This window comes from Lissotriton helveticus, chromosome 9 (genome assembly GCF_964261635.1).
Source record: "Lissotriton helveticus chromosome 9, aLisHel1.1, whole genome shotgun sequence".
In the NCBI taxonomy this organism is placed as follows: Eukaryota; Metazoa; Chordata; class Amphibia; order Caudata; family Salamandridae; genus Lissotriton; species Lissotriton helveticus.
In genome coordinates this window covers 503,687,598-503,713,402 of record NC_136070.1, presented here as the reverse complement: position 1 = coordinate 503,713,402, position 25,805 = coordinate 503,687,598, and the positions used below count along the sequence as shown (strand labels likewise).

Sequence of the window (25,805 nt, the reverse complement as noted above, 5' to 3'; positions counted from 1 at the left end):
GGCACAGATAGGTACTTGTGACAAGCAGGGACCCTCTCCTCTAGTCAGGGCAAGGGAATTACCCTCTCAAAATAACCCCTGCTCACCCTCTAGGTTGTGTGGCGCGAGCAGTCAAGGCTTATTTCAGAGGCGATGTAAGTTAAGCAGTTGTGACCCCATACAGTAACCCAGTGAAAACAGTACAAACGGACACCACACAAGGTTTTATATCAAAAATACGTATACTTTAAATATAGTTACCACAAGACCAATAAACAACAAAAAGAATCCACAGTACCATTTAACTTCAAGATTTCTGGTTAAAAGGTGTAAATCAAAGTTCTGTGCGAGTCGGTAGCCTCATCCGGCTACAGCGTGCTGAAAGAACAGAGTCTAACAAATCCAGCGGACCACAGCAGTCCGGGCCAACTCAAATGTCGACAGACTCAAACACAGTACCTTTTCCTTGGGGCGGCCGGCACGGATGTGCAAGCCAGTTCCGGGGATCGTCGCGGTGTACAAAAAGAAAGCGTTGCAGGTCACGGTGTCCCTTCCGTCACGGTGCAGGCTATGGCTCGTTGACGATGTCGTGAGATCAGAGCCTGCTTTGTTCGGGGCGGCCGTTGCTTGTCGCGGTGCTTCCAGCTTTACGGTGCAGCGTTCGAGCCGGAGTTCGGGAGCTGGCATCGATCAGTCCGGACAGCGGGGCGAGTCGGGGGGTGCGCCGCAAAGCGTGCGAGGCGGTGCCCAACTCCGGTGCGGTCCCAGGACTCGAAGTCAGCAGCAATAACGCAGCGGTCAGACCAGTTCGATTCGGTGTAGCGAGGCGTTGCACGTTGTGGTGTCCTTCCAGTCGCGGTGCAGGCTACGGCTCGTTGACTGTGTCAGTGAGCGCAGAGCTTGCGTTGTTCGAGGTGGACGTTGCTCAGTGCGGTGCCAACTGGACACCAGCCGGTCAGGAGAGTCGGTCACAGCTCCCTACCTCTGTAGGCACTTGTTTCCAGCAGCAATTCACAAAGGCAGGTGAAGTCCACTGGGCCTGGGACTTCGGTCAGGGGGCAAGCTCTCTTCCAAGCCCTTAGAGATCTTTTGCACAAGTTGAAAATAAAGGTAAAGTCCACAAAGTCTTTCCTCCTCGTTAGACAGTTCAGGCAACCACTGCAGGCCAATCCCCCAAGCAGCACTTCAGCTTGGGAATAGTCTCTCCTCAGTTTCTTCAGGTTCCTTCTCCTCAGCAGAGGTTTTGTCTTGTCAGTTCCAGGAGTGATCTAATTTCATGGGATCAGGGTCCCAATACTTATACCCCAAAATCCTTTGTTCTCTCAGGGGAGAGGGGCCTGTGCCCAGTCCAAACCAGTTCCTGAGCACTCTGTTTACTGCTCTTTTCATTTCATAATGCAGGGCAGGAACATCAGACGCCCCACAGGAGGTGGAGCCAGTATTGTGGAAGGCAAGTACAGTTCAGGAGTACTCTGTTGACAGTCTTCCTTCTCTTCTTTAAGTGTGCAGGGCAGAGACATCAGACACACCACAGGGGGTGTAGTCGGAATTGTAGAGGGTAGGCCCAGCCTGTCTCTTGGAATTCCCCAGTCCTGTCACACACAAATCCAGACAAGGAATACACAACCTAGTAGAGGTGGGCTGAAATGGTTAGGCAAGCAAATACCTACTTTCTAAAAGTGGTATTTGCAAACACAGAATATTAAAATAAACTTTACTAAAGATGTAGGCATACTAAACTCGAATTTCTACCATGTTCTCTGAGTCTGCTAGGATTATAAACATGTAACCATCCAGCAGCCCAGTGTCGCCTATGGAGAACAGGTAGCCTTGCAATAGTGAAAAACGAAATCAGCTGTAGTTCACTATTAGGACATGCCACACACATCAGGGCTTGTCCTACCTTATACTTACAATGCACCCTGCCCTTGGGTCTACCATAGGGGTGACTAATATGAAGAAAAGGGAAGGTTTAGGGCCTGGCAAGTGGGTGCACTTGCCCAGTCAGCATGACAGCATGAGACTGCATGCAGGCTCTACAATGGAAGACCTTAGACACATTTTACAAGGCCGCTTCTGTGGGTGGCACAACCAGTGCTGCAAGCCCTCTAGCGGTATTTGGATTTACATGCCCCGGGCACACTCCATGCACTGTACTAGGGTCTGACAAGTAAACCAAATATCCAATCATGGAACCACTAATCAATACATAAATTAATTTACAGTAGGGAGAGCATATGCACTTTAACACTGATCAGCAGTGGTAAAGTGCCCAGTGTCAGAAAATAGCCAACAACAGGTCAAACAAAATACTGGAGGAGGCAAAAAAGTTCAGGGATGACCTTGCAAAAAGGGCCAAGTCCAACAATTTCCTTTCACCTTATATGTTCATAAAGAACCATATGGGACGCACACCTTGATGCACATAATATATGTCAGACATTCCTAAACTTATGTCAGAAATTCCAATTTCTGATAAGATTTTGTATATAAGGACGGCCACTTGATCCCTTTTCAAGAGAGGTCCTTCGGCCAGATTACTGAACGAGATTCTGCCAGAGATTATCGCACCTACCACAAGCACACTCCGCATTTCACAGATGCTACATTTTGTCTGAAGCAGCTAAAGCCGAATCCTGGAGGAAGACCGCTGCCGCAGCATGTGCTTGCCCTTCACGGGAAACTCTGTCTACACACCTTTGCTGATAAAAACATCCTTTTCTGTCAACAAGATATGTAGTGTGTCTCTTCTAACTAAGAAACTCTAGACTGCAAGTTGCTCTGCCTTCTATGCTCTCAGTGTAGTGCACAGAGGTAGGTATTAGAGTGCTAGGTTCTAGAATACATTATAAACATGTTAGAAATGTTCATTTTATGTTATTTATTTACAACATGCCTTCTTGCTGTTGTTATAATATTGTATATAGGTGTTATTGATGTACTGAGAAACAGATTGTTCCTGTAGTAATAAATCAGTAAGAAGGAAAGATCCCTTGGTGGACAAAAAAGCCAAAGATTAGTCTATGTGCCACCACATAAATTGCAGCCCATGTGTTAGAACTTACAGGTTCATAATTAAAACAACGTTCATTCCAAGGTAAATGAATACTAATATTTTATTCGTTATTTTAAAAGAAATTATAAACATCCTACATACAAAAATCAATTTTAAAAATTAATTATCAATAAAAACATGTACAATCATTTAATACTACATAGGACATTTTCTCATCCATACAGAAATTCAAATCAAATCACTGTACTTTTATCACACAAAAGAAAACAATAATTCTATACTTCAATTGCACCAAATGTATACTACCAGACAAAAGAACACAGAGAGACGAAAGACAGACACTATTTTTGGTCATAAAGTCACACATCAGAATTGAAAATGTTTCCTGGCTAATCCTTGATATATTTAGCATGTAATATCTATAGGATGAGCTGTTCCACTCGATTATGTAAAATGGAGCGTCGATGCGTTTCGATGGTTAACAATAATATTCCATCAAGACACTTATATATGTCTCTCTTATTTTAAAAGGCACTGATTGGTTGCCACTTTCACTTGGTTCCTCATCCCATATTATTCCACCCTCTCATGGGTTTCACTTTTCAGCATATTTCAGTTTTTTTAACCCACAGGTTTCTTGAGTGAATAGACACCTCGAGCAATTTTTCTTATAATTTCTCAAATGGATAGATATGACCAGCGTTTAAAACCAATAAAATCCCGTAGACATCTGCTACAAGGCCACGAGTGCACAGTCTTTTCTTTATCTTTGAATTTTATCAGTGCAGAGATAGTTATTTGTCAGACAGTAACTCGCTCAGCTTCAAACGTGTTCTGTATAGGCAAACTGAAGGAACCGTGCGATTAGTTTTCCTTCACTCTGCAGTTTGAATTGTGGTCTCATCACTTAAAACACCCTCTGAAGTTTATCTTCTCAGTATAATGACTCCCTGCAAATCACGCCCGTCGTGTCGTCGTCAATAAACGCCAGTAGTAATAAATACTTTTACTTAAATACTTAAAATACTTAATACTTAAAAGTGTTCACTCTTCTTATTGCAGTGTGCGTGACATTGTGAATAATGAAATAGGGTTGTTATTGTTACTCTGGTGTCCCTAATCCCTTCTTAGGGAGTGTTAGTAACCCAAAGGAAATAACTCTATTTCAATAACACACTGAGTAGTGTTCTGAGGGGCTAGAATGATCTGTCTTTCACATTCATCATTGGTGCAGTGAACCAAGTTCACCTGTGTCAAACGTAGGTGGGAAAGCACACTGTGTAGAGCTACATCAAAGTCTTAGCTCACGCTACACTGCAAACCTTAAACTTTGCCTAATATCACACATTTTCATTGTATTTCTGTGATGGAAACTTCCAGTGTCTGCAGGGGTCCACAAAATACCTACTACACCCTCTTGTCCCCATACAAACTCTACCCTACTGGTGTGACTGGGCCTAATGCTCGTAACAAGGACAATCTGTGCATGGTCAACAGAAATCCTAGTTAAATAAAAATAATTATTACATTTAAAAAAAAAAAAAACAAGATTAAAAACTTTGATATTAGAGTAATAGATGCTTAAAACTTTAATATTTTCATTATAGAAAGACAAATGATTCACTGACCATCGATATATTGGTACCCACGGTACTACGATTCAAAAATAAATACCATTGAAATTATGCTATTGATATTAAGGAGCAACATAGATGACTACACTTTTAGTGCTGTTAAATAGAGTCAAAACAAAACCCAGTATGGATAGCCAAGAGACAATATAGTTTCTAGTGTGCACAGTTTAAACAGCCAGTATTAAGACTTATGGTTTTCTCTTTAACGTTTTGCAAATTACGGGATATATTTCAATTGTTGCATTCTTCAACTAAAAGCAATAGAATATCAAAACACTTACTCTGGATTTGCTCTTTTGTATGCTCCTTTGCATAAGCATCTTGTTCTGACTGAAAAACTGAAATACAAAAATCATTTACAATAGGTTCTTTGCTAAATCAGATATACCATTAGGTGTACTTTTGTTTTACATTGTTTAATGTTTTTATTTATTAGTATTCAACATATGTGGTCACTGCATAAAAAACACAAGTTATAAGAGTTAAATTAAATTCAGCAAATATTAGCCTTTCTGTTATCCCATGTGCCTGGAGACCATAGTGCAAATTAGAAATGTAGAAAACCCTTAGAGCTCCTTAAATATACCTCGGTAGGCAGAAGTCACGCTGCCTTAAAGTTATGGTGGCATTACAGATGCTGCACAAGCTACATTTAATGCTTAAATAGGCAGTTTTTCAAGGTTAACCATTTACTGGTCCAAATGTCCCAAGTAGGGTTGCCAACACAAGAGTGTTGAGAAAGCTCTCTCCCCTTAAGAAATAATGTGTAGTCCTAAAATGGAGGATTTCGGGATAATAGGGCAAACAGTTGGTGGGCCTCTCCTTTTTTCTTGCTTATATTTGCATCCAGGCTTTGTTTTCTCCAGGTACTTCAAGTAGAATCCCACTATTGATACCATCATGGTTAATTACTTTCTGGTCTAGTTATTAATTCTGGTGTTAAGTAAATAAACTGGGGGTAGATTGATGGGATCCCCACAACTCAGCATTTTTCAGGGTGATTGCATTTTAATTATTGCTTGGATACATGACATAAGAAAATGGCTATGATCTCAGACAATTGGGATTTTTGATGGCATAATAAGTTGATTATATCTTTTTGAGACAGATGTGAGCTTCTTTCAATTGACTAAATTCCTACCAGATTTGAACTTTCACAAATGGTATGAGGCTGAGCAAAACCTTAACTTGAAACACTTAAATGGTGTGTAATTTATCAGGGTAAAAAAATAGCTTTTGTTAATTAGCTACTGCACAGTTAAAGCCTCAACATAGGTTACATGGGAAACATTGGCTTTTTTTGATTTTTCCCTAAAAGCTCTATCTGCACCAGCAATGACAAGGAAAAGGCTACTTTCTCTGTAAGCATCTGTTTGTGGCATGCAGTGCAGTAGATCACATGCTGTACATACTTCTCTCATCAAGTGTTGGATCCGAATGTGTGCAAGTTGTTTTTCTTCGAAGAAGTATTTCAAGTCACGAGGTATAGTAACCCCTCCTCTTCCTGGTCATAAGTTTCATTGTTGGATTGTTTCCTGGACGGCCAGTAAGTATCAAGTCGATGCTATCCACATCAGGAATGCTGCCATATGCCCACAGAAAACAGAGGCATGATTGCAACTGAAGGCTGATACAAAGATGTGTCGCTCTATCACAAACATTAAGGAAATGGTGCAGGTCAGGAAACTATATGACCCATGAGGCTACGTTAGCACCTCTCAAAAGTTCTGATTCGTGACTGCGCAAGGCAGGGAGATAAATAGTCCTTCCACCAACAATGCAATGCAGATTATTCAAGCGTGTTTAGCGCATCGTGTTGCTGTAGCTTCGTGAACAGTGTTGGTGTGGTAAAGGTGATTTGGCATCAATCCACTTTCTGCTGTCTTTCTGTGTGAGATCTGTGGGGGGAGACTTTATAATGTGTCCGCCCACAGCTCACATATTTTTAGCCTTGTGGGTTGGGTTTCATCTTGGTCTGCATGTTTGTTGGTGAGGTGTATTAGGAGTCTCAGCTGTGACACGCTGAACTGTTTCATATTGTGTATTAGCGTGGTGTTCTTCTTTACTCTTGGCATTTTCTGGGCTAATAATAACGCGATTTGTGAAGTGCTTGGTTACACCACAACGGTGTGACCTCGCACTGGACCAGACATTATATAAATAGGGGAGAGTAGGGGAAAAGAAAATAGCTGGATCGAGTTATGGAACAGCCATGTTTCAAGTTTGCTTCTGAACTCAGTTTCTGAGGGAGAAGATCTTAGCGCAAATTGGAGAGTGTTCAACATTGCTGCAGTCAGATAGGAAAAGGCTCTGGCTCCCATCTGGCTTTCCTGACCTTGAGGACTCTAGCAAGTTTTGCTTCAGCTGGTCTGAGATTCCGACCCGGGATATAAGAGTAAACAGCTTTATATGTACTTAGCTCAAAGGAGTATCTTTGGGGTTACGATGATTTGGAGTAACATATTCTACACAAAAAGACACCCTTTGTTTAAGGCCTGTGTATTTCATGCACATGCCAGGAGGATTTTAATAGCATATTGCCATTAGAAGAGAAAGTACTTTTGCTGGCTATGTGTGCTTATGGAGAAGTAAACAGACTATAAGGAAAGATTCATTTTAAATGTTGCCATTTTACAGGGGGTGCATCATAGAGTGTGGTGTGATTCACATCCAGTTTCGCGGTGATATGTCAAGCTGAGGGCTAAGAAAAAAGGGGGCCCCAAAATGCATTTTCCCCATGTCATGTATATGGGGATTTCTTATTTCTTGAACATGCCTGCATTACACCAAATTTGACAGAATGCTAGATGTTGGTTGAGAACGTGTGCTTTTTGTGATTTGGTGTAAATCCATTCGGTTTCAGAGATATTTAAGTTTTAAAAATATAGAAATCTGGGGAGGCAAGTCCTTGCAGTGGAGTCCCTAATCCTACTGAAATTTAATTGGCTACCAACACTTCAAATAGGATGTGCTGGCAGTCATCATGGGACCAGGCTTTCAGCCATAGTGCAGTGGTCTCCCAGAGATCCTGCCAAGCCTAAAGCAATTTTTTCTTTTAAATCTCGGAAAATATCTACGGACGCATCAGCAAATTTCTTTACAAGATTCTTTTTTTTAAGGGCATTCTCCTGCATTTTTATTTCATTTGGCCACCGGCTGAGTCAGGTCCTGGGGGCATTGGGGGATGGAAAAGGAGGGGAGTGCACAAGTCCCCACTCCTAGGGCTTACAGTACAACATTCCCAGGGGCTTAATCTAAAAATAATGCGGGCCATGTGGACCCTCTCTGCAGCACCCGGGGCCGCCACCTCCCCAGGGCTTTAACGAAAAGCAATGCAGGGGCTGCATGGACCACCCTACAGCCCTGGGGACTGCCACCTCTCCAGGGCATACGCTTTAATTAATGCAGGGGGTGCACAGCCTCCCACAGCCCTCTGAAGCACTACCTCCCTAGGGAAATTAGAAGAAAGGAGTAGGGACGTGTGGCCCCCCTCTCCTTTCTACTAATTGGCCTTGGGGACCGCCAATCCCAAGGGCAGGAGTCTGCTATGTCCTGGGGTGCCCACCCCTGAGATATAACTGTTTGCTATGTCTTGAAGGGAGCTTTACCGCACCCGCCAAGCCGTAGCAAACCGTCATCCGCTTTGAGCAAGAAAGAGCATTTTGCTCTCACTTGTTCTTCTCTGTCAAAGCAATACTGGCTACCACAGGAGGCGGGGAGCCTGCAGGGACCGTGTGGGACTTGAGGATCCCTGTGCTCCCCAACATTGCTGATAAGCGGGTGTCCTGGGTGGGACCAGGGCACCCACACTATAGGTCAGGCCCCTGGGGCTGGGGACCCCAGGACCTATATCACAACCCCTCCATTTTTTTTTTTAAATACACAAAAAGGCCAGTCTCCGGGGATGGGATCCCCTGGGCCAAAATCCACCTGGGAGGGGTGCTGCTCACCCATCCCCTTTAAGTCATAAACAAAAAAGGGCAGGTCCTGTGGGATAAGATCGCTGGGGCATAACCTGGCCTGGGGAGGGGGGCTGCGCAGCCCCCCTCCCCTATTCAAAATAGGCCTGACCCAGGGGGATGGGGACCCTGGGCCCAAAATCGTCCGAGGGAAGTGGGGCCATACTGTCCCCCTCCCCGACTAGATCAAATTCTTTTTTAAAAGACTGGCAAGTTGCCGGAGGCCCCACCCCTTTCATAACCACTCTACAAATGCACCTTCTAGTGTACTGCTGGTTTGGGGATGAAGTCCCCTTAGCTATAGAGGGTTCTTGAGGGCCAACAAGTCCTCCTGTTACCTCCAGTATGTCCCACACAGCCTGATTGCTAAGAGTACTTCAGAGGCCACGCCCCCTTTCTCCACTACTCTGCAAACACGCCCCTTGGGGCACTGCTGACTGGGGGATAAAGTCTTCTTGGCTGCTGAGGGATCTTGGGGGCCAAGAAGCCCTCCTGCTACCTCAAGTAAGTCCCTTACAGTGGGATTCTCTGAAAGCTGGTCGGATGTACCACCCCCTTTCTCCACCACTTTGCAAATGCAACTACTAGTTAAAAAAACATAAAAATGCACTTAAAAAACTAAAGGTTAAAGGGATGTTATAGTTAGGAAATAGAATTTTAAAACCTTTGAAATCTACTGAAAAAAACAATGGTTACAGGGACGTTATAGTTAGGCTCAGATTTTGCTGGTACAAAACCAGCAAAATTTAGCAGTTATAAATGAAATTGAAATTGAGTGGTATTTATATAGCGCATGGCTACCCAGAGGCATCCCAGTGCTTACAGAGACAAAGGCAGATGTGTCAGGCCAGGTTGAGGGAACAACAGTCTTTAGAGATCTGCGGAAGGAGAGATGATTGGGTTCGGCTCGGAGGTAGTGAGGGAGAGAGTTCCAGAGTTTGGCAATATTCAGAGAGAATTGTCGACCTCCACTTCTGGCTTTTTAATCCTAGGGAGTCAGGCGAGGTTTAGGGATTTGGATTTAGGTTCTGAGCTAAATATAACTTGCACCCCAGCAATGCACTGCTTATGACTTTACCTTTTACATCACTCATAACATGGTCAGTGGCATCACTGATGACATCACTGAAGACAATCCACAGAACCACTCACACTCCCACTCACACCCCATAGAACCTCTTATTTGTCCACTGAGACACACACACCACCACTCACATAACCATTCACAGGCCCATACCAGTGCTTATATACCCACCCACCCACCCCTTCATAGAGGTACTCACACACCCACTCACTCACTAGTACAGCCACTTACACAACCAATTTCTCACCCATGAAGCCACTCATACAACTAGTCACTCACCTGTACAGTCACTCACATAGTCACACATTTGCCAATACAGCTACTGACACACCCACTTATTTACCTACAGTCACTCACACATACTTGTTTTACTCATACAGCATCTCAACAAAGCCACTCGCTCACCCATACAAACACACACACACTCGCTTGCACACCAACTTACATACCCATTCACATACCCATACAAGCACTCACATCTGCTCACCCACACAGACATGCTCCAATACAGCCACTCACACACCAACTCCCTTAGCCAAACACCCACTCACCCATAGTCACTACACAGCCATTTACCCACCCATAGAGCCACTCACACAGCCACTCACTCACTCACTCACTCACTCACTCACTCACTCACTCACTCACTCATACAGCCACTGACACACCCATTCAATCATCAATAGCATCACTCACACACCATGTTACTCAGCCACATAGCTACTCACTCACCCACTTATACACACATACTGCCACTTACACACCCATACATAGAAGTAGTATCCCTCGATTGTAATGCACCTAATATACTAATTTAATTTTTGTAGTACGTTAGTATATATGTTTAACACCCAGTATATATGTTTAACACCCATAAACTCTTAAAAACACTTACACTCAATTGATGATGTCATCAATGATGCCATCAGTGATGTCATTTGAGATGTAATCAGTGATGCCACTGACCATGTCATGAGTAATGTAATATGTGAGATCATAAGCAGAGCATTGCGGGGGTGTGAGTTATAGTTAGCTCAGGTAACGATAGCTGCTGAATTTCACAGGTTTTGTATGTGTGAAATCTGAGCCTAACTATAATGTCCCTGTAATCTTTACCTTTTTCAGTGAATAGGCTTTCCTGTTTTCAGTTTCTATTTTTGGTAAATTCTGGTGTTTTTTTCAGTGCTTTCAGTGATTACAATACCTTAAAAAACAGTGGTTATCAGTGGTTACACATTTTCACGCCATTAAAAACAACTGAAACCATGTTTTTCCGGTGTTTTTGGAATATTTTGCTTTTATTATTGCTTGCTTTCTGCACCGATAGTTCATGGCATATAGACAGTGTACGTTCAGTGTACATGAGGTCAGAATACATTTTTACAAATCAAACATATTGTAGTATACTATACAATACTTCTTCAGTGAGTCTCGTCATGTGCGCTCGCTCTTTCCTTCCCATGTAAACATTTATCTGTGAAAAGGCCCTCTCAACATTAGCACTGGAGAAGGGAAACGCCAAAACAACCAGTACGCAATTTGCTAACTCTGACCACTGACATAGCTTTCCATGCCAATACTGGTGCACCGGAAGAGTGCAATTCCCTGGGACATGTACTGCAACATATACATTGAACTGAGCGCATATGCACTCAGAGTTATTGAAGCGGTAAAAATTAAGCAGTACTTTTCAAAGTCCAGAGAAAATTCTCCTTGACAGAAGGGATCTAGAGGCTTAATTTACTTAAAATGCCATGGCTGGTGAAGGGACATTTCTATGAATCATTGGTTGACAAGTGTGCTTTCAGACTCTAGTTTTTTCATTATGTCATGTACAAATCTAAGAATGTAGTTGAGTGTACTTTTTTCACATCACTATCAACGTGCAACCGAAGATCCTCAAATTTGTTACCTTTGGAATCATCATTGAGCCAAAGTTTTGTAAACTTTTGTCACATGGATAATATAGCATTTATGGCCTCTAGGACTGAAAAAAAAACACTGGCCAAATGACACAGTTGGGAAGACTCTTTCTTTGATGCCACACAAGCACAAAATAAGAATATTTGCATTTTAGTTCCAGCACATAACAAAATAGTGCACATGAAAGGACTACAAAGTCAATAGCAGTCTTCAATTACTCTGAAGATTATAAAGATGCTTTCAGCATACCATCTAGCAAGTGGCAAGGATCTCTTACAGGGAAGCACATCAGCTCAGGTATCGATTTTGACAGGTCATTGCACCTTTTTTTCATTTACGTAGCTGAATCACTGCAAATACAAACAATATCAGTCCAATCTTTGTTGAACTTGGTAAGAAATTTTTGCAGCAGCATTCCAAGTGACACAGCGTTCCATGTTTTCCGAAGGTCTGCTGTCATGTTTTCATCACTATTCCAAATGCTTGTTGCAGCGCTCTTTTAACATCACCTTTCACTAGACCTTGCATTTAATGTGTAGAGCCTGGGGTTTTGCAATCACCTATCAATACTGAATCAATAGAAAAGGGGGATGATTTATCAAAGGGTTTCACCCGTCCTCTATCTGTGGGTAAATGTGATAGTACATATTGGGAAATGTTCTTATGAAACCAGCCATTTTACCTATCAGTGAAAGAATCAAACATAGCCAAAATATTAAATAGGATTTTGATATTTCCTGATCCTCTACAGTTTATAAAATAATTAAATATGACTTAAAAATGCTTTTAAACCCTGCATCTTTAGACCAAAGACCACTGAACAACACATGCAGCAGCTTACACAACAACAGACATACTGATGCACACATTCAAACAGATTAGTCACTAACCAATGCATTCAGTAAGACACATTTAATCACTCACTCATACAGTCAGTCACGCACCTACTAAATCCTTCATCCTGTCACTCATACATCCACTCATTCTTCAATATATAAAACATATTACTTTTCAGAAACACGCATTCACTGGATGATGTCATCAGTGATGTCATTTGAGATGTCATCAGTGATGTCATCAGTGATGTTATTTGAGATGTCATCAGTGATGTCATCAGTGATGTCACTGACCATGTCATGAATGATGTAATATGTGACATCATCAGCAGTGGATTTCGGGCGCGCGAGTTATAGTGAGTCCAACTAACTATAACATGGGAATTTCAATGGTTTTGTATGAGTAAAATGTTCAGCTAACTAAAACTGGTGTGAAACCTATGGTTTTTTTCAGTGAATTTGAAAGGTTTTTTAAATGCTAATTCCTAACTATAACGAGTGTGAAACCTATGGTTTTTTTAGTGAATTTCAATGGTTTTTTAAATGCTATTTCCTAACTATAACGATTGTGAAACCTATGGTTTTTTCAGTGAATTTCATAGTTTTTTTAAAAGCAAATTCCTTTGCATATCGATTTTGTAACCTACGATTATTTTTTTTTATTAGCTGTTTTTACAACAATTATATTAAAAAAAAAATAATAATAATTGTTCAGTGTATATATATTTTTTTACATTTTTTCCTGGTACGCTCAGGGTGTGCGCACCGGTAAGCTGTCCCGAGAGCGCACCGAGAGCGCTATTTTTGCGTTCGTAAAAAAAAAAATGTATGAAAAGTAAATATTAATGCAAGACATTTAGTACCATACTTATAAAAGCCGTATTTTTGATTTACGAAAAGAAAATGATTTGCCATTTCCGTAAAACTATCAAAACATCACTCAGGCGCGCCGCGTAAGCGCCCCCGGAAGCGCCTACGTTCGCGCCACATAAGCGCCTCCGGAAGCGCCTACGTTCGCGCTCTGGTGCGCGCAGCGTAAGCGCGTCAAGTCATGTGACCCTAAAATAACTCTTTTCATTGGTTCCTTCACTTCTTCTTTCACTTTTGTGACTGCAAGACCTGTGTTTTTGCTCTTGGATCTTTCTTGGATTACCATGGCTGTCAGACCATCCAGCAGTGATGAAGACACAGAGGGATTTATTGATGAAGAGGTTCCTCAGCCCAGGATAAAAGAACACTTCATATGGAAGTTTTTTTCCATTCCCGATGATCAAAAAAAAGTAAATGCTCCAAAAGTGGAGTGCAGGATTTGTCACACTATCCTCTTACGGGGTGACCCCACCAAAAAATATTCATTCGGAAACTCCACTATGATTCGCCACGTCGAGAGGAGGCACCCCCAGAACTATGCCCGGGAGAGTGTCAGGGCTCTGGCACGAGAGGCTCCCAGGGATGGTGCCTCTACTTCAACCGGAGGACCAACTATATCAGTGAGGGGGCAATCAGAGGAGCTGATCCCTAACATTCAGCCTGCTTTTAATAGAGGCGTGATTAAATACAGATATTGTGATCAGTTACTTTGCTATGGGGAACAAAGTGTTCTGCTCATGGTTCGAGCATTAGACAACCACCGCTGCCGTGCCCAGCCCTAATTTTTTAATTTTTTTTTGCTCCTATTGAGCAGTTTCCCATTCCCTGTTTTTGGTTTTGTTCAAAAAAAAGGAAAAAAGAAGAAAAAAAAAAAGCAGGCGTAACACTGATGCAGGCCCTTTCACATGGGGCTGGCCCCATGTGAAAGGATGCATTGCTGGAGTTGCGTCACTTTTGTGACACACTCCAGCAATGCATCACTTTTGTGCTTACAGATACGTCAGAAATGCTGACGTATCTGTAACTACTTGCGACATAATGCGTCATACATTAAATTTGACGCATGAGTAGAAGACTGAAGGCCTCATTTATGAGGCCATGCGTTACTTTTACGCCACCGGTGCGTCACTTTTTGTGACGCACCAGTGCTGTAAAAAATACACCTTGTTGAGTCATATTTACAAAGTGACGTATCTAGGTAGATGCGTCACTTTGTAAACCCCTGCGCCACATTATACCTGCGTCAGGTGTAATGCATGCAAAGGGGGCGTATTGACATAAGGAAGGGTCGTAGAAGTGACGAAGTGACATCTAAGAGATTTCACTGCGTCACTTTTACGACGCTGTTGTGTCCAAATCTTGCGCCTGCCTCACAACAGGCGTAAGACTGGCGCAGGCCCTTTCACATGGGACTGGCCCCATGTGAAAGGATGCATTGCTGGAGTTGCATCATTTTTGTGACACACTCCAGCAATACATCACTTTCCTCTAAACACTCTACATTATTTTTTTTACTCTAATTTTTTACACTGTTTTTCCCTGTCGTGCGCTCAGGGTATGCGTACCGGAGAGCGCAACCGGGAGCGCACCCAGCGCTTACCCCGCGGAATTTAAAAAAAAAAAAGAAAACTTTTTTTGCCCTTCAGGGTCCTTCTAGGCCCCCCTCAGAAAACCTAGGGGGTCAGGGGGTGTCTACTCTGCCCCCTTTTAATTATTTACCCATTTCTTTTTCACCTCTTGTGTCTCGATTCTACCGAGACACAAGATGGCAGACTCTCCGGACTGTTTAGAATGTTGACAGACACCCGACAGCCAATCAGCTTTCTGCTTGCGCACTCCACTGGATCAATTTTCACCAAACATAGCAAAGGCACATCTGCGTACCAGTCCCTACAATTTTGCCAAGTTTGGCGTAATTCCGTTCAGCGGTTCGGGCTGTAGCCTTGTCAGAACGTCCTATGGAAATTAACATGGGGAAAACACGTTTTGGGACCCCCCTTTTTTCTCGGCCCCCACTTCACGAATCCCCCCGAAACTTTCAGGAAAGGAGCGCAGCGGAGCTGGCCAAAATTTTGGAAAATTACACACACATTCCTCAACCGGCGCCAGAGTTATTCCCAATAGAATGTTGCAGATTTCCTATGGTAGCCAATCCTAACTATAACTGCCTACTGGCGATCGCCAGTAGGTAATATATATATATATATATTCACTGAAAAAACATAGGTTTCAGGCAGGTGCCCTGTGAGTGCCTGAAGACAGCGGCTGAGGGCAACAACGGGAGATACCATACGCAAATTGTTGCGTGACTACAACTTCCATGAGACATTGTGGCATCAGCCCAGCCCGAAAAACAGGTGTGTCATATTAATGGACTTGCTTTATTTAAAGCGCTTCGTCTTTTCCCTGAAGAAAAAGGCTAAGACCTTTGAAACGCGTCGGATATAATACAAGACGAACTTTGGTCTCTGAATCCATCAGAGACTTTCTCCTGTGCCTGAAGCCATTGTGCACGCTGCTGTGAATAAAGCGCTTACCTGACAACCTCCGTGAGTGTGGTGCGTTCTTTTGAGCGAGGAGCCTTCATATATATATATATATATATATATATATATATATACATTGAAAAAACAAAGGTTACAGGGACATTATAGTTAGTTTCAGGTTTCACTCGTACAAAATTAGTGATTTTCAGCAGTTATAGTTGGCTGAGCGAACTATAACTCACACCCTCCGAAATGCCATACTTATGACCTCACATATTTTTTCTCTCAAGAAATGGTCAGTGTCAACACTGATAACATTTCAAATAAAATCACTGATGATATCATCTGGTGACTATGAGTGTTTTCTAAACGTTTAAATATATATACCAAGGTGTGCTGGTGAATCAGTGGGTGTATGAGTGCCTGTATGGATGATTTAGTGGGGGTGTGACTGACAGTATAAGTGGGTGATTAGGTGTCTCAGTAAATGTATGGGTGAGTGACTGGTTGTGTGAATGTCTGTATGAGTCTGTCAGTTGGTGTCTAAGTGGCCACATGGGTGTGCTAGTGGGTGTGTGAGTGGCTGTATTCGTGAGTAATTGGTTGCCTGAACACCTGTATGGTTGTCTGAGTGTCTGTGTGACTGCCTGTATGGATGAGTGAGTGGGTGAGTCAGTGCCTGTATGGGTTAGTGAGTGTGTGTGTGAGGGTTGGTATGGGTGAGTGAGTGTGTGTATGGCTCTGTGGCTGAATAATTGAATGTGTCAGTGGTATATAGGTGAGTAAGTTGGTATGTGAAAGGCGGTATAGGTGCGTGATGGGATATGTGAGTGGCAGTATGGGTGGGTGAGTGCATGTGAGAGGGGCTGTATGGGTGAGAGTGTGCTTGTGTCAGTGACTGTATAGGTGAGGACATGTTAGTATCTATATAAGTAAGTGAGTGGATGTGTGTGTATCTGTATGGATGAGTAGGTGACTGTGATAGACTGTATGGGTGAGTGCCTAGGTGTGTGTGTAGCTCTATGGGGGACTGACTCAGTGTGTGAGTGGCTGTATTGGTCTATGAGTGGATATGTCAATGGCTGTATAAATAAATGACTAACTGGGTATTTGAGTGGCTCTAGGGGTGACTGAGTGGATGTAGGTGTAGATCTATGAATCAGTGAGTGGGTGTGTAAGTACTGGTATGGGTCTGTGAATGGGTTTGTGAATGGTTGTGTGGGAGTAGGAGTAGGTGTTTGAAAGGTCCTATGGAGGAGTGTATGGGTGTGTCATGATTTTGTGGATGATGTCATCAGTGACATCATTTGAGATGTCATGAGTGATGTCATAAGTGATGTCACTGACCATGTCATGAGTGATGGAATATGTGAGGTCATAAGCAGTGCATTGCAGGGGCGTGAGTTATAGTTAGCTCTGCTAACTGTAACTGCTGAATTTCACTGGTTTTGTACAAGTGTAATCTGAGCCTAAATATAACGTCCCTGTAACCTTTGATTTTTTCAGTGAATTTCTAAGTTTTTTTTAATGCTAATGCCTAACTGTAACGTCTTTGTAACCATTGTTTTTTCTGTGAATTTCTATGGTTGTTTAAATAGTAGTCGCGTTTGAAGTGTGGTGAAGAATAGAGCCTGGGCCTCCGGCCGGCTCGCTAGAATCCCGCTGTGTTGGACTTACAGGAGGTACCAGGAGGACTTCTTGGTCCCCATGTTCCCTCAGAAATTAAAGTGGACTTCATCCCCCAGCCAGTAGAGCGCCAGGAAGTGCATTTGCAGAGGGGTGGAGAAAGGGCCTGAGGCCTCCGAAGACCTCTTAGCAAACCCGCTGTGTGGGCTTACTGGAGGTAAGAGATGGGGTAGTTGGCCCCCAAGGACGACCTTCGGAGCCAACTACCCCTCCTGTTATCTCCAGTAAGTCCAACACACCAGAATTGCTGAGAGGTTGTCAGAGACTATGCCCCCTTTCTCCATCACTTTGCAAACGCACCTTCTGGCACACTACTAGTAGTGGGAATAAATCCCCTTGGCTACTGAGGGTCCTTGGGGATCAACTACACATCCTGTTATCTCCAGTAAGTCTCACACAGTGGGTTTGCTGAGAGGTTGTCAGTGGCCATGCCATTTTCTCCATCACTCTGCAAACGTGCCTCCTGGCACACTACTAATTGGGGGATGAAATCCCCTTTACTCTTGAGGGGACTTGAGGGCCAACAACCCTCTTCTTACCTCCAGTAAGACCCACAAAGCTGGATTGCTGAAAGGTCATCAGAGGCCATACCCCTTTTCTACACCACTCTGCAAACACACCTCATGGAGCACTATTGGTTGGGAAAAGAAGTCCACTTTAGTCCTGAGGCCCTCAGGAGTGGAGTGGAATTAATTCCCCAACCCACAGCCCAACAGGAGGTTCGTTTGCAGAGTGGTGGAGAAAGGGGGCGGGGCCTCTGGCAAGTTGCACGCTATTTTCCTCTAATTTTGCCCCCGGGGACCCCATCTCCTGGCCTTTGCAATTTTTATCATAAAAAAATACTAAGCGGAGGGGGGCCACACAGCCCCCGTCCTGTGACGAATTTGGCCCCGGGGGCCCCATCCCCTGGGGCGATCCTTTTTCTTATTATTAAAGGGGAGGTCGAGAGCCCCCTCCTGGGCCATTTTTGGCCACAGGGACCCCATCCCCCAGTGCCTCCCCCTTGTTAATGGTCTTGCTTACTGAAAGCGGAGCAGTGTTTGCTATGGTATGGCAGGAGCAGTGCTGTTGTCAAGCAATAGCAAACTGCAATGTCCCTGGGGTAGGCACCCTAGGACATTGCTAAAGCTAGCCCTGGAGGGTGGTGATTGACAGGGCCATCTTGCGCTCCTGGAGTGGTGGTCCCTAGGGCTGAGGGTCCACAACGGATCCCCAACATTATATCATTTGAGCCCCACGGAGGTAGCACTCTGCCGGGCTGCAGGGGGCACGCAGTATTTCTCTGGTAATTGCCCTGGGGAGGTGACGTTCCCCGGTGTGGGGGGACTGGCAGCCCCGCATTATTAAAACTGAAAGGCCTGGGCGGTGGTGGTCTCCGGGGATTCAGGGGGACATGCACCCCCGCATTTATTTAGAATAAAGTCCTGGGGAGGTGGCGGATCATGGGGGTGGGGGGTCTGCGTGGCCCCTACCAATAAAGAAAGTGAAAGCCCCAGGGAGGTGGTGGTCCCTGTGGCTGTGTCGGGATCCGCGAAACCCTCCATTATTGAAAGTGAAAGCCCCAGGAAGGTGTTGGCCCAGTGGCTGTGGGGGGTCTGCGCACCCCCGCTTTCATTATAAAGCCCCGGGGAGGTGGTTGTCCTCGGGCTGCAGGGAAGGCCATAAGGGCCTCCCACGCATCAGTTTATATATGTTTGCCCTTGGGAGGTGGCGGTCCCTGGAGCATGGGCACCACCCATATTAGTTTAAATTATGCCAATGGGATTTGGCCCAGGGGCTTAATGAAAGAGAAAGGTAGAAGCCCACCAGTCCCTTTTTAAAGTTTGCTACAGAATAGCGAATCCAGCTGTGGATTTGCAGTTATATTAAATAACAAAATGCTTTTAAACCGCAGCAACGTTCCTGTGGGACCCTCCCACCATACATGGGAAGTCAAAACAAAGTAAAGGTAACAGGTAGAAGGGCGCACAGCTAATGATTTAGGCTATATTAGATTTACAAATAACTCCAATTGCTACTAGGCAGAATAGGAAGGTTACCTGACTCCCTAACTAATCCCCTGATTCCAGGTAATTGAATCATTTTGATACATGGGAAGTCACTGTATTCGTACCCTGCCCCATTTTCTTTTTTTTTGTGGGACTCAGCTTCAAGCCAAGTCCAAAGATGGCTCTCAACACTTCCTGGTTGAATGTTGGCAGGCAATCCCATTTTAGTAGGATCTAGGAGTTCACTGTGAGGACTCTATATTTGCTAAGTGAGATATCTCAGAAACTACTGAAAGGATTTACACCAAGTCACATAAAGCACACTTTATGGACTAACATAGCTTTCTGGCAAATTTGATGTAATTCCGTTCAGCCGTTCGTGTTGTTGTCATGTTTAAAAAATGGAATATCCTCATAGACATAACATGGGAGCAACGCGTTTTTGGGCCCCCCCTTTTTTCTCAGCCCCGCTTGATGCACTGGATTCTGGGACTGGTAGGGGGCAACTCTTCCTGTTTTTGTATAGTGCCCTGCCAGGCAGCAGGATTGCACCACCGCGAGACACTAACGGGTCCGCTGCTGACTTACTGGTGCAGCTAAATGAGGAGCAGGAGGTGCTGGTAATGAGCAAGAGCGCCTGCAGGAACATTGTGAACCTTTTTAATGAAACTCTGTGAATGTGTTTGACAGCAGCGACCTTCATGGCTTTTACTGAACTACCAGTTCAAGAATCCAGAGCTTCAAGTGGCTCAACTGAGCATAATTATCATTATGATGTTGGGACATAGTGGCGGTTGCTGCGTGTCGTAATTTTAAATGGACTGCCACTGAGGAAGGCGATGGCCCGAAACGCATCTGGCAAGTGAAAATAAAGGATTTTGTTCATGACAGTTGCGTTTGTATTGGCAAGAAACCTACCTGCATGCGCAAACCACCGAGGGGCAACTCTTCCTGTTTTTGTATAACAGCCGACCCGGCCGCTGGATTGCACCACCGCGAGACACTAGCGGGTCCGCTGCTGACTTACTGGGGCAGCTAAATGCGGAGCAGGTACTGGTAATGTGCAAGAGCGCCTGCAGAAACATTGTGAAACTTTTTAAAGAAACTCAGTGAATGTGTTTGACAGCAGCGACACACACCGGTTTTACTGAACTACCAGTCCCAGAATCCAGTGCTTCAAGTGGCTCACCTGAGCATAATTATCAATATGATGTGGGGATATACTGGCGGTTGCTGCATGTCGTCATTTCACATGGACTGCCACTGAGGAGGGAGTTGGCCCAAAACGCGTCTGGCAGGTGAAAATAAAGAATTACTTTCATGACAGTTGTTTTTCTTTTGTTAAGGGTATTGTTTTGACTTATACTGGGTGCTCCCTTGTGTCTGGACAAAGCTATACCTCTCTGAAGAGCTCTAAGTAGAGCGAAACACTGTGTCAGGGGTTTCTTATACTCATTTCAGGTTGGCTTAGTTGGTATTTTACCAATTTAAAGCTGTAATACTGTGCCTGGAGTGGTAATTGTCTTTTGTCATTTTACCCAGAGTTATCTGCTTCTATTTTTAGTATGTATATATATATATATATATATACATTTTTATTCAACTGCCGCACAATGTCTAAATTGTATTTTACAATTAGTTGGTTTTTAAAAAAGTATTTTACAAATATTATCTACCTTTGTGTCACCAAAGTTATAAAACTGTATTTCACAACTATGAAGAAACTGAAACGTTGATACAATCCGAAATAGAAAGACAGACCCCAGCACATGTAAATATTTCTTTTATGTTCATAACTGCACTGGCACTTTAAAAAGGTGTGTGTTTCACGAACATGTTGTCATGTGATCAAGGCAGGGATCTGCCGAAACGCGTCGTGAGGATCTTGGTGGCGTTGTAAGAAAATAAATTTAAAGCACCAAATTGGGTCTGCCTCGTCTTCTTGTGCAAATCCGGCAGGGAGTTGCGGGTAGAGCGAGCACTATTGAAAATTTGCACTGGACGACTTTCCCCAGTGAAGCAGACCCCCTCCTCGTAAAGTTGGCTCCGTGAAAGAAGGGAAGTTTAAGGTGCCTGACTTCCGGAGAAATTGTTGTCTGGAAGGGCACCGGCTGCATAAACGAACTGGAGACGGATAATTCACGGAGCCCCTTGCCGCATTGGAAATTTTGTTCAGCTGAGGAGACGGAAAGCGACATGCCCCGTGGCAACCAAGTGAAGTTCGGAAGAGCTGAAGCAAGGAAGCCAAAGTGAGCATGGAAGGCTACCGCGTCAGGTACAGGACGATTCCAAGACAACCGGCAGGTGAGGAGGTGTGCTGTGTCAAGCCCCGTAACAATTCAAAATCCGTTGGAGTACAAGTAATTGTAAAGGACATAGCGGGTGCTAGAGACACGTAACACAACGAAAACAAAAGAGCCACCATGTCCGCGACAACATTAAGGAACAGAGAAAGTGCGGCAGCAGATATATTCTCGGATGAGACATCGCAGCCGGCAATCACCAATAAGACAGCTGGTGTAAGTAGCAGTATCGTGGGAGCAGGCTTGAGGGACAAATACAAGACATTAGAGAAACTCATACGCCGGGAGACAGCAAAATGGTGGGAGTCAAAATCATTGAGAAGGTACCTTGACGTGAGCCGTATACCAAGGGGGTTAAGGATAATGATTGCCCCCAGTTATGACACACCAAATCCCAGGCTAATGGCGGAATGGGCACAATGTAATTTGGACTCTTCGCGCAAGCTAGTAGAACTTCTGGTCAAACACGCGGAGAGCGATAGAGAGGAGTTACTGCCCAAATAGAAACCCTGAGAAATGAGATTCAAGCCATGAATGACCCGCAGGAGGATAAAAACAAATTTAATGATGAAATGGAACAGAAACTGGAAAAGGAAGAAGAGAAAATAAAAGCACGCAAGGCATACAAGTTTAGGCGGGACAAACAAGATTACGAAAATGGAAAGATTTTTACCTTCTCGAGGAAGTTCGACACAATGCGAAAGTCAGCGGCAAAGAAAAATCAACAACGAGGCGTCAGCAAATCATCCACGCCAGCAGAGGAATCTGAACCCGAGACTTCCTCTGTGTCAGGAGCTAGTGCAATGACGGAGAATAGCTCAGATGCCGAGGGTGAAGAAGAAACTGACAATGCAGTAAAACTAACCATGGCAGAGGAATTGGAGTACGTAAGGCAGAGTCGACGGGAAACCCTTCGTTCCAGCACCATGCAGTCGGCAAAAAACGGCGCACAAAGAGGAGGAGGGCGAGGAGGGCTGCCAACAAACAACGCGACAAAACGAGGAGGTTGGGGCAGGGGGTCATGGAAAAACAAGAAAACCAAGTAAGTGACACAACAACCCTCCAACGTAATCCAAACACGATTATAAATTTAGCCCAGATAGATTTATCAGCAGCTGAGACTCAACTTTTGTCATTAGGTTTATCGTACTGCCCAGAGTCGAATTTCCAGTACACCAGGACTAGGGCGGACGTGCACCAGTATATACGAAAATTAAAGCTACGTAAATATCACAAACAGTTGAAGACAAAAAACAAATCATAACCCGATCTCTTTAACATTTGAACTAGCAACTACAGAGTCTTCCCCTCGTCTTTTCTCATTCCCACGATACTTGTTTTCTGACACGCTGTTTGTAACTCAACTTAAAGAACATATAAAAGAATTTATTGATATTAACATACAATCTAGCTCACCCTGGATAGTATGGGATTCTTGCAAAGCTAGTATACGTGGATTTACCCAACAATACATTTGGCGACAAAATAAAGAACTTTGAAATTTAAATAAAGGAAGGCTTATTGAAATTCGTGATATTGAACTTCAAATATCCGATGCAATTTCTAACGGGGTTTTGAACTTAGATGTACTAAACTTTAAACTAATTGAACTTAAAGCCGCATTAAAAGATCTTCTCAGGGGTAAGAGTATTAGCAAATTAAAGAAATATCAATTAGATCAGTATGAAAATGGGGATAAAGTTGGTAAATTACTGACTTACAAAGTTGCTGAAGATAGATCTCAGAATATGGTTAAAGAAATTAAAGGGGATAATAATAAATTATTTTGTGATTCAAAATCGATATTACAACAATTTGCTTCCTTCTACCAAGTTCTATATACACCAGAAACTGCTATCTCAGATGATAGCATCAACACTTATATAAACCTAAACAAAGCTAAAAATTTAAAGTCGGAACAATCAGTTCAATTAGCGGCCGATATTACAGCAGTAGAAATTAGGGATGCTATCAAGTCTTTAGCAATGGGTAAAGCTGTAGGTGAAGATTTTATTCCTCTGGAACTTTATAAACACTGTGCGGAGGAATTGATACCATTATTTACTGATGTGATTTGTGCTATAGGTAAAGGGCAACAAGCACCCAGATCTTGGAATTTAACACAAATTTTTTTTTTTTTTTTAAAAAGGCAAAGTACCCCAAGAGAGAGGATCATATAGGCCAATTTCGCTTATCAATAGTGATGCTAAAATCTTTGCCAAAATACTGGCTACTAGGCTTGCGCCACTCATGTCCCAGCTTGTTTCTCCCCAACAACATGGTTTTATTCCAAAGCGAGATACTACAGCGCATATTAATATGGCCATATCTGCCTTTGATGCTGCACGGACTAAGCCTGCCCCACTCGGTATCATCTTATTAGATGCAGAAAAAGCATTTGACCGGGTGGGGTGGGGTTTTTTGTGGGCAGCTTTACAGGCATTTGGCATCAATGGTCAATTTTTACGATGGATTCAATCGATATACGATAGTCCCATGGGTAAGATCGCGTATATGATGTTTCCAATTAAAAGGGGTACAAGACAGGGGTGCCCTTTATCACCCCTGCTTTTCGCCTTAGGCATGGAACCCTTTTTAATTGCACTTCAACGCCAGGCTTTAATTTGTCCTTTTTTTAATGGCTTAAATAAACTAGATATTACTGTATACGCGGACGACGTTGCAGTTTTTTCCTCAGATGTATCTCAAACCATGAAAGGCATTATAATAGAAGCAGGTATATTTGGATCTGTTTCTGGCTATAGACTTAATACTACTAAAACTCAAGTTGCTATGAATTATCAATCACCTGCCCCTATCCCTGGAATGTGTTGCGCTGCAACATATCTAGGCGTCAAAATCTCTTCTGATATTGACTCTATCATAGCTTTAAACTACGAACCTTTATTAAAAGAGACCGCTATGCAGTTTAAGAAGTGGCATAAATTACCAATTAGTATGATTGGTCGAATAAATTTAATTAAAATGAAAATTTTGCCTAAGTTCTTATATTTGTTTCGAGCAATTCCCTTACGGGTTAACAATTCTTATTTTCTTAGATTAGAGGGTATTATTAGCAGCTTTGTATGGGGATATAAAAAAGCCCGACGTGCAGTATCATTACTTAAACTCCCTTTCAATCAAGGGGGATTGGCGCTTCCGGACTTCAAACTTTATTATTGGTCAGCGTTTCTGATTCGGCTACGTAGTTTGACAGTCACTGATAAATGTTTGTATTTTCATAGGTTTCTACTAGGACCGGATGCTAATATGTTTCTTTACAGGCTGAATGACCCTAACTACTTCAAAAGGGTTAAATTTAAGACCATACGTGATACTGTTAGCATTTGGAGATGTATTATGGTTAAATGTAATACTTCTCTCATACATTTCAAAACACCCTTATGAGGTAATCCTGGCTTTCCTTTAATTTTTCATGATTCAACTTGCCGAGTACTTTTAGATTCTGGTATCAGATTCTTGGGAGATTTATTTGACCATCAGGGATTTATGGCATTTGATAAAATGAAACACTGTTATAATTTATCAGAAATGGCAATGTTTAAATGTTATCAGATTAAAGACTATTTGGTGAAGAAACTAGAACTTACTATGGTATTAGATTCCGAGATATGGGATTGTATTTATAGAGATGTAGATAAATCCATGATTAGCTTAGGATATAAGCTTTTCTCTGACTTCAGGATTAGCGATGTCATAAACTTAACAGAGAAATGGAATAGAAAACTGGCTTCGACTGTACCAACTGATCTAATTAGTACATCTCTTAAAAGCTTAAACTTATCTGTTCAATCTTCTAGTCTTAAACTGCAAATGTTTAAAACTGTTTGTCAATTATACCATACTCCTGAGAGAATCCTTAAATGGACAATGAATAATAATTATTGTGATCGCACGAAATGCCCTAAATGTGACCTGAGTGGCGCTGATATTCTCCACATGTTTTTTTCTTGCCCAAGCCTTAGTGAGTATTGGGATGGAATAATTAAGGTGATTGCTGATAGACTTGATCAACCCATT

General features: G+C 43.1%; 1 protein-coding gene across 1 annotated transcript in view; it reads right to left on the bottom strand.

Moving 5' to 3' along the window:
• The window catches only part of C9H14orf39 (chromosome 9 C14orf39 homolog), a 1,496,166-nt gene that overhangs the window by 1,196,496 nt on the left and 273,865 nt on the right, over positions 1-25,805 (bottom strand). The window contains exon 4 of the mRNA XM_078660343.1: positions 4,911-4,967. Coding sequence (XP_078516469.1) covers positions 4,911-4,967 — 57 coding nt within the window. The remainder of the gene's footprint in view (positions 1-4,910; positions 4,968-25,805) is intronic.